Source organism: Lycium barbarum, chromosome 12 (assembly GCF_019175385.1).
Source record: "Lycium barbarum isolate Lr01 chromosome 12, ASM1917538v2, whole genome shotgun sequence".
In the NCBI taxonomy this organism is placed as follows: domain Eukaryota; kingdom Viridiplantae; phylum Streptophyta; class Magnoliopsida; order Solanales; family Solanaceae; genus Lycium; species Lycium barbarum.
Genome location: NC_083348.1, coordinates 84,380,068 through 84,390,625, shown reverse-complemented (window position 1 = coordinate 84,390,625; position 10,558 = coordinate 84,380,068). Strand labels below are relative to the sequence as shown.

At 35.8% G+C, this 10,558-nt stretch overlaps 1 protein-coding gene across 1 annotated transcript; it reads left to right on the top strand.

Annotated features, from left to right (window-relative positions):
- Positions 1-1,102: 1,102 nt before the first annotated feature.
- LOC132624565 (sulfated surface glycoprotein 185-like) lies at positions 1,103-1,480 on the top strand. Its single transcript, XM_060339325.1, has one exon. The coding sequence runs from the start codon at positions 1,103-1,105 to the stop codon at positions 1,478-1,480; it is 378 nt and encodes a 125-aa protein (XP_060195308.1).
- Positions 1,481-10,558: the final 9,078 nt, after the last annotated feature.

Sequence of the window (10,558 nt, the reverse complement as noted above, 5' to 3'; positions counted from 1 at the left end):
TTTCCTAAAAAGAAACATCAAATGTAACTCTTAGGAGATAAGAAGAAGGGTTAGATCTGGACGACTCCACTTAGTATAGTAAATAAGAAAAAGCTGTTTAAATATTATACACATATCAATACAAAGATTAATTTTTATTGAAGTTCATCTCTTTCTTTTATTATTCTTTTATAGATTATTATATAAAATTCAAGTATTTTTAGGTGACAAAAATTACTGATAAAAAAATTAAAGAAAAAGAACAAAAATAAGTAACAACAATAAAATAGCTTAGAACGTAAAATTTAATCTATTTGAATTTAAAAATTAAAGAAGATTTGAATATTTTAAATATTCAGGTATTAAAAGATTATTTCATATATTCAATAAGACTTTTATGATCGCGCGTAGCGCAAATCTATTTACTAGTATTTAGTAAATCACAACTAGAATTCTCAGATTACCGAACTTTTTCCGACTAAAGAAGTTCCGTCGAAATCCTGAGAGCCATTTTCGACTAAGGAAGATTTGTTGAAATGCCGATTAATTTTTTCATCATTGGAAATTCATGGAAAATTACCTTTTTCGGATTTTTTTGGTTCGTATATGAACGTCGAAAAGTTTTATCCATAGAAATATTCATCGATATTTCTTATAGTTGGCAGTCCGAAAATTTTTTCATGAGCTTTTCTTATTGTCAAAAATCCAGTATTTTCAGTAGTGAATGAAACATTATTCTAGAACGAACTTAATTAATCCATATAATTGTTGCATAAATTTGGGCTAGAACATTTTCTTCTTACCTGCCTTGTCGCGATTAAAAATTATTACCTCTATCCCGATTTATGGGATATAGTTCGGATTTCGAGAGTCCAACTTCTTTATTTTGACGTTGAATTCAGACATAAAATCCTTAACTTTTTTTAAAAAAATAATTTACATATTTAGAATAATCTCTAAGTAGTAGTACATATTTAAGTGAAGAAGGATACATAAGCCAATTAAACACATATTCATTCACCAAGTTTAGGCCTCCATAATATACTTCCTCTGTTTTTCATAGTCCTATAAATACCATTCCCCTTTACCTTCTTTTACGCACATTTGAGTTGAATTAACAACTATGGTTGGTATTCCAGTGAAAGCCCTAGTGCTTTTACAACTTTCAATGTTGGTACTTAGCTCATTCTCAGGTCAAGGCATTGAAACTTTGCCTGATGCAACTCTTGAGCATCTTAAATGGCCGAAGAGTAATAACTTTCCTTCCTTTGGGGAATCCAAATGTTCTCCCAGTAGACCTCCACCTAAGCGGCAACAGCCGTCACCACCACCACCACCACTGAAGCCATCACCGCCTCCTCCACCAGTTGATGATATGGCACCATCTCCATCACCAGCTCCTCAGCCATCAGTTGTGGGACGGACACCACCAGATATGCTGTTAAGATGCTCAGCTCGTGTCGCTGGAAATAGTATGGTCATTCGTGGCCTTCATCATTAGAGAAATAAACAACAGTATTCGGATATTTGTAGTAAAAAAGAATAGTGGCCACTATTGAGAACTTTGAGCTTTCAATCGTATGTCCAAAATTAGGACCTACCAATATTTAAAGTACAAGTAATGGACTATGAATGCGTGAATGATTCTGCAATTTTGATCTCTAAATATTGTCTTTTCCCCGCGTTTGATTCCGTAGTTAATTACTACAGCAGAGACTACATGAACAACTAAAGGGAGATAATATTCGGACTTGTTAATTAGAGGTATTGAAAGATGAAAAAGGCATTTCTAAGAATGAAATTTACATATTCAAATATATCTCGACTCATATAAGATGCTAAAAACATGACGCGATAAATAAATAAATAAATATAAGTGACGTATTTAACAATTTAGTTTTTCAAATAATTAAGATGATCACTTTTAAAAAAATATATTGTTTTTATTACATAGGGGTAGAGGAATGAGAAATGGGGAGGGAATTACAATGTGGAAATTCGAACCCTCACCAACAAAGTGCTACTAGATTCCTACATATGATCGCACTATTTAACCTGATATCAAAACATGTAGAAGTTCTGAGTTAACTTCCTTTTTTCCATTTTACGTTTTTGGCTCATTTAACTTTTCTAACATATTTGTTCGTTTCTACTTTGTTCGTGAACATTTGGGGTCCAGAAAAAAAAATGAATTTTGCGGTCCAAATCAACTTTTGTCACGCGTGTAGTACGTCTTTACAAAGAATTTTTACTAGCAAAAACTCATATTTGCCTTAATCCCTTGTGTCAGCCACAGGGATGGCACTGAGATGTAGTAGCAACCTAGCAGGTCTACAATATGAATTACAGGTTTGAATGAATTCAATAACTTTTGAGTTCAGATTCCATATACCATATATTAGAAAATCTACTAAATATATAGTAATTATTAAAAAATCAATAATTCAAATGATCAGAAAATTAAGTGACACTCCGAACTCATAAACTTTAAATTCTAGATCCGCTCTATGTTATCATTGGCCAAACCTTTGCGCCATCCAGTCTTCTCCTGAGCTCATCTCCAAAATATAATGCCTTCCGTTGAAGTGGGTGCTCGTCAGAATTTGAGATCAGGATATCAAATGTCAAAAGGACTTCAAATAAAAATTGATTCCAACATTTATCTTCAGTCCCCTAACTGATTCTTCCTTGCTATCATAGTATCATCATTATTCTAGCTCAATGTTAGTCATGAAATGAGGAATAGGACTAGAGAAAGTAAAACAGGAGGATTATTAAAGTCTTAATCAGGCAAGTCTGTTTTCCCTCGTTTAATTTGTATTTCAATGTTTTCCTTAAAATGAAAAGCATGCAATAGCATATCGTCGAATACTTTATAACTAGCTAGGCTTTGGCAAAACTCATTTGGTAATGCAGGAGAAAGTAAAACAAAATTACTGACTTCCTGTGATTGTTCGGTTCGCTTAATAAAGCTAAAGTATGCAACAAATATCATAGTTAAGCTAATATTGCAATAAGAGATGGTGTGTTTAATTGAATAGTTTATTTTAAGCAAATTACATAGTCGATACATAGTTCACAGGGTCGTGCGGTTTTGTTCTACTTTCGAAAAATTGTCCACATAATTCCTCATTTTTGGAGGGGATAAAACTCACTAACATGTACCAAAAGCCGCATACGGTCTCCAATGTGTAAGTAAACTTGAGTATTCATAACAGTATTAAAAGTTGGTTCTTTTGTTTCAACAACATCTGATTATAGAAATCTTTTTCTATTTGTATGTTTTGTGTAGAATGTGTGGGGAAGAAACAAACAATAACCAAATTGCACGACGAGGTAACAGCGGAAGAAATACCCAAGTCAAAACTTCTCACACTATTTGAACCAAGAGAAGACAATACACACTAGCACAAATGGAAATCCGGGCAGCAGCTATACCAACAATAAAATAGCAAAGCAAGCAAAAACAAATCGAATGGAAGACACACCAAATTTACGTGGTAAAACCCCTTCAAAGTGAAGAGGAAACATCCACGGTACCTCCGACCCACAAAAGCTCCACTATAAACAACAAGAATTACAACAATGTTCTCCAAATGGCTACAACAACAAAGCCAGGCACAGAGCAACAATACATAAAAGATAGCACCAAAACTAGCGAAGAAAGGAAAAAAATAACCCCCAAAAACGAGCTACTGTTCGTGCTCGAAAACTAGAGCTACAGACCACATGTTGAAATCGAAGAACCAGATGTTGAGAACCCCCAATTCAAATTTCAGCACGATCCAACAGTTAACGAATCGGGAAACGTAATTTAAAGCAGACTGCTGTAGCAGAAAATTTCTGGACGAAAATCTGTTTTCTCTCTCACGTTTTTCTCTATATATGGCTGCTATAAATTCACTCTTGTGTTCTGAAAATAAGACAAAAATTGATCCTATATATAGAGGAAATTTTGGGCAAAATTGGCCTGGTCCAAATTGGATTGGGTTTTATTAATCCAATTCCACATAGGAAGAGAAAACCCAAAAACCTAACAATTCTCCCCCTCCCGACTATGTGGAGGAAACCGCCATCCCGGTGATCAAGCAACACTCTAAATCTAGACTTGCAGCCAAGCCCAGAACAACCTGAATGGATGACATCTTCACAACTGGAGAAAAGATTTCATCAAAATCAACTCCCTTCTTCTGATTAAAGCCCTGGAAAACCAATCTAGCCTTGTACCGTGGAACTGGGTTACCATCTTTATGCTTCACCCTGAAAACCCACCTGTTTTTTAAAGTTTTCTGTCTGTAAGAAGCTTAACCAGATCAAATGTATGATTATCATGCAAGGATTTAATCCCATCTTGCATAGCATCAAACCACCTTTCTTTTTCTTCACTATCCATGGCCTCATCTTCAATAGACTCGGGTTTCTTAGAAGCAAACATAGCTAAATGCAATTTCTTGACAAATAGAAGATCTTTCATCTTGCTTTTCCAAATATGGTAATTACTGCCATTTAAAAAAACGATCTTGCTCTGATACCAGTTGTTATATCCCGTATTTTGTACGTGGGATTATTCGTAAGTTAATCAAGTCAAAGAAAATAAGTTTCGTCAAGGTTCAAAATTATTTGAATGAAATACGGTCCAAGCTATAACGACCCGTATTTTTGGACTAGGAACATATGACAAAATATATTTTCTACCTATCCCAATATTTACGTTAGTATATGTGTAAACTTCTTTAAGATATTTTTGATTTATTGGTATTTTAATATATGAATCCAAGTTAAATGTAGTATTTCCGTATGTTCCACTACATATAGTAGATATGGAATACTTTAATCATTATGCATATCACATTATTTTATCACTTAGTGGTATTTCTGTATGTTCCACTACATATAGTAGATATGGAATACTTTAATCATTATGCATATCACATTATTTTATCACTTAGTGGTATTTCTGTATGTTCCACTACATATAGTAGATATGGAATACTTTAATCATTATGCATATCACATTATTTTATCACTTAGTGGGCCTAATATGACTATATGATTTTCCACTAAAGGCCAAATATGGTCTTCACAGAATAGGGTGCAAGTGATGCATTTAATTAAATATTAGACCAAATATACTCCACATGGATTAGAGTTTTGCTGGTCACGAGTAGGGCCTAGGAGGCTCATATATGTATATCACCAAATGAGTCATCTTCCACATTGTAGTTGAACACAAAACACATAAACATTTTCTTGAAGTGAAAGCACAAAAAGCCTCTCGACCAAAGTTGCTTTTAGCCGAGCAATGGAAGCTTGATGGAGGGAAATTAATGCCTCAAAGTGTTGAAATTATTTAAGTAATTAGCAAGGTTAAGGATCCAAGTTGATTAAGGTAAGATTTGATCTCTTTTTATACACATTTTGGAGACAATTTAAGCTTGTATAAATTTGTAGATATGTGATGAATATAAGAAGTTGTAGATGTTGGTGTTGAAATGTAAATTAAGCCGTGTAGGGGGACTGTTCTAATTAGGCGTGGTAAATTAATTTAAGTTGCATTATAGTTGTTGTTGCTGTCATGGATTATATGGTGAAGGGATGAAAAGAATTAGAATGTTAAGGTTGAAGTTGTGTTGATATGAACATGTCGTTATCCTTATGGAATTGAAAGAATTGAAGATATGATTATGTCCATATGTTGTTGTTGGTATCTCTGTGTTAACAGGAGGGCAATTGGAAATTTGGGATGGGCGATTATATAGGGGAAGTGCTGCCCGATTTTCGCTAAGCCTTTAGCTAATAGAAAATCCTAAACGAGAATATATAAGCTCAAATATAGGTTCTATAAGAAATGGGCTATAGATTTGTGAACTAGAAAATATAATTACTAACGATAACGTTAATCTTATATTAAATAGGCTAAAAGAGCGACGAGACGAACGGGTTACGAATAGCCGCTAACAGGTATGTAAAGTTGTCCCTTCTTTCTTTTGGCATGTCTTAGATTTAAGTAATGAATGATATTAACTTTGGAGTAATTCCATTCCTAACCTTTGAGTGATATGTATGATTCTTAATCACTTCTTGATATTACAATTCTCAAGTGATTGAGCCTCCCTTTTTAGTTTTCTGTATGTTGGATAATAGTCGACGTATACCCGTTCCTATTCTTAGGAACTCTATGATAACTAGTGATTGTACTTCTAGAAGGTGTTTCATACTATAGTGACATATGACTATGATCCTTAAGGCTTTGTGATATACTTATGATAACGTTCAAGGGATGTTTGATATGTTCCGAGTGACATTCGAAAGACATTTGATACGACTGTTGTCTTGATTTTCAAATGGTAAATTCGTGTTGACTATTCTGTTGCGTCTTGAAAATATTTTAAAATTGCATATAGTTTCTCACTACTCTGCTCGTGCATGCCTCAATATGCCTTTCACTGAGTCCCGGGCCAGGATCTGTTATCGTGCACACTTCCACTCCATTGTTCACAGAGTCTCTCACTAGAGGGTCGGGTACGGTCTATATATATATTATGGTGTTATGCTGTGTTATGGTGTTATGCTGTGTTATGGAGTTATACTGTGTCACGGGGTTATGTTGTGTTATGGAGTTATGCTATGTTCTGGAGTATGCTGTGTTATGGCGCCAAAGACGAGGTGGCGACCACGTTCACCGAGTCCCATAATTGGCCGGATATGATATATGATATTGACATGCATGATTTATGTTTAAAGACAAGCATTTTGGTATTCTGGTTATTGTACTCGTTTTCTGTACTTCTTATTTCAGTTATGATCCTGTTTACTGTATTCAATGCTTTACATGCTCAGTACATATTCCGTACTAACCCCCTTTCTTCAGGGGCTGCGTTTCATGCCCGCAGGTGCAGATAATCGCTTTGGTAATCCGCCCGCTGAGCATTCCCTTTCTGCTGTCTTGGAGAGCTCCGTCGTTCCGGAGCCTAGATCTTGGTACAGACTTCCTGATATGTATATATATATATATATATATATATATATATATATATATATATATATATATATATATATATATATATATATATATATATATATATATATATATATATGTTTTGTCCAGGGGTACAACGGGGCCCTGTTCCGTCATGTGTTACTGTTGATACTCTTAGAGGTCTGTAGACATGTATGTGGGTTGTATTCAGATATGGTCAATTGTTCCTATATGGTCATTATGGATGTTCTAGGGTTGTGGCAACCTTGCCGGCTTGCATATATTATTGTTCTGTTGTAGCAGCCTTGCCGGCTTGCATATATCATCGTTTCGTAGTGGCAGCCTTGTCGGCTTGCGTAATATTCTGATATGTAGTGGCAGCCTTGTCGGCTTGCGTATTATAATGATATACAGTGGAAGCCTCGTCGGCTTGCATATGTTATTACGTTGTGATTGATCGAGGACCTATAGTATCAGTCCGATTATGTTTGACAGGTACATATGGGTGTCCAGCTCGGGCACTAGTCATGGCCCACGGGGCTGGGTCGTGACACCAGTTGTTGGGCTAAACGACCCAAAGATACTCTTAACATAATGTGATATTGTCCGCTTTGGGCCAAGCCCACACGGTTTTCCCCAAAAGGCCTCACATCATTCAAATAGACAGTCAACACAACCAAATGCAACCACAAGCTCTGATACCACTTTGTTGGGAAGAAACAAGCAATAACCAAATTGCTCGATGAGGTAACAGCGAAGAAATACCCAAGTCAAAACTTCCCACACTATTTGAATCAAAGCGGACAATATTATATCATGTTTAGAGCATCTTTGGGCCGTTGTAGCCCAACAACTGGTATTAGAGCCAATGGTTTGGCGGGACCAGTATGAAGATGGGCCCAGCTTAGTGCCTTTGCCCGTCTATGGGCTGGTTTACGAAATTTACCCATAGCTTTGAAGACTCATACACAGCCTTTGGGCTTCGGTGACCGTAAATAATTTGACGATGTGGGTGGCACACAGACATGTTGAATCTCTGACCCGTGAGTTATGGTAATGAGTCATGTAGAACTTAGTTCGAGAGGGAGATTGTTGGGTGTGCGAACAAAGTACCACATCGGTAGCTGGAAAGAAAAAGGAGCTACTTATAAGGAGTTGGATACTCTTAATGATGTGAGGCCTTTTGGGGGAAAACCGTGCAGGCTTGGCCTAAAGCGGACAATATCACATCATGTTAAGGAAGTATCTTTGGGCCGTTCTAGCCCAACAACTAGTATCAGAGCCAATGGTTTGGCGGGACAAGTATGAAGATGGCGGAGTGTGGCGTGGGGCCAGGCTTAGTACCTTTGACCGTCTATGGGCTGGTTTGCGACTTTTACCCGTAGCTTTGAAGACGCATTCACAACCTTTGAGCTTCGGTGACCGTAAATACTCTGATAGTGTGGGTGACACACAGACATGTTGAATCTCTGACCCGTGGTATGATAATGAGCCACGTGGAACTTAGTTCGAGGGGGAGATTGTTTGGTGTGCGAACAAAGTACCACATTGATTGCTGAAAAGAAAAGGGAGCTATTTATAAGAAGTTGGATACTTTTAATGATGTGAGGCCTTTTGGGGAAAACAGTACGAGCTTGGCCCAAAGCGGACAATATCACATCATGTTAAGAGTATCTTTGGGCCGTTTTAGCCTAACAGAATGAAGTTTTCTCTTTGTATACGATAAAAATAGGATATATGCTAACCGGTAAGACCGGAGTCCGAGGGAAGAAAGAAATTAGCACGAGCATGAAGACTTTCTTTCAGGACCGGAGGAGTGCTTGATCTGAAGAAAGCGAAGGATATCGTTTGGTCCGGTTTCTCCATAGCCAAGTGGATCATGGCCATTGTCCTGGTTGATCGTGGTCGTTGGTTCGGTTGATCGTGGCCGTTGGTCCGGTTGATCCGTTACACAATTGACACGCGTCAAGACCGTTTTGCCACATTGGACTGCCTGTCGTACGGGTGTCAGACCGTATGACCAACCTTATCTTTTTTAGGGTTTTTCTTTATTGAAAAAGGCTTTATGTTGTATGAGGCCCATGAGGCAAAACTATAAATAGAGGCCATTACCCTGCTTTTAAGGGTTAGCTTCTTCAGATCTAGAACATTTGTAGTAGCGAAATATATAATCCTCTCCCTCTTATTACCTGATTTTGGTCCGAATTTGTTGTGTTCTTCTTTAGATTTGTTCAATCAAATGGTACCATATATTATTTAATATACGCATTTGTTGCAAACCATCAATTACTATTCAAATTACTCATAGCTCATCCTAGTCCATTTACTCTCAATCAAGAATAGATTAAAGTTCAACCACATATCCTATACCTCATTTATAAATTCAATTGATTATCCAAATCCGGGGTAAACACTGTTGATTATAAGAAAAAGAAAAATATTAATTTCATAATCTCGGAAAAAAATGTGTTTCATTCTTTTGCTGAATTTCTTATGTATTATTTACAATATAAAATGGTACCGCAATTAGCGAGCTGGAAGAAAAAAATTCAAAACTCTCCTACTACAATTAGTAAAGGACTATAGGGTATCAATTGTAACGAGAGCACTTACTAGTAATATTCTAATTAGTGAAGTGGCGTCAATCAAAATTCATCAGAAATTAGTAGGTCTGTTTTAAGAAAAAACAAAACGAGAAAAGAAAAACAATCCCACGTCTAATGTTCGATACTATCTCGACATGGCTTCTGCAACAAAAGACCATGCTCATGGCCTTGCCTAATATTTGATCAAATTTCTGTTATGGTAATGGAGTTTTTTCTGTTAAAAGTGCAGATACTTGAAAGCTTGAACATCAAGAGAAATTAAAGGAAAACAACAACGTTTAAATATTACTGGCAGATCAAACTGTAATACTAGAGTAAACATGAGTAACTAATAAATATTTTCTTTAAGATGAATAACAAAGAGGCCGGAAAAAACAAAATAGTGGAAGGACTCCAACTCTTTATAGCATAAATTTTCTTTGTTTTGCTCCTCATAGGCTCGTAACAAGACTTTGAGCCCGTTTGGATTGACTTATAAGTTGTTTTCAATTTTTTTGAGTGTTTGATTTTTTAGCTTAAAGTCATTTTGTGTTTAAAATAAGTCAAAAAAAAATAATTTAGCCCGTTTTACTTAGTTTATCTAAAGCTCTAGCTTAGAAATTACTTTTTTTAAGCCCATCCAAATAGGCTCTTTGTTGAGGAATTTGCAAGAAAATGCAAAAGTTAGAAGAACAAGATAGTATAAAGTGAAAACGATATGGTGTAAATAAAAATATTAGACATTAAAAGTGCACAAATAAAATTATTCACTTTTGGGAAGAAAAATTTATCTAGGATTGTGACAAAGTAAAGAAAATTTGTTAATGGGGGTCTTTACAAAACGAATAAAGATATATAACCCTCGTATGACCCTCTATATATATATATGGGCAATTCTAAAATAACATAGAGGGGATATGTTATATTTTGTAGAGAGTCGTTTAATTAATTTACGTGACAATTCTATCATAAAAAAGTTCTTTACATCTATGTTTTGTTGTAGCATACTATTATT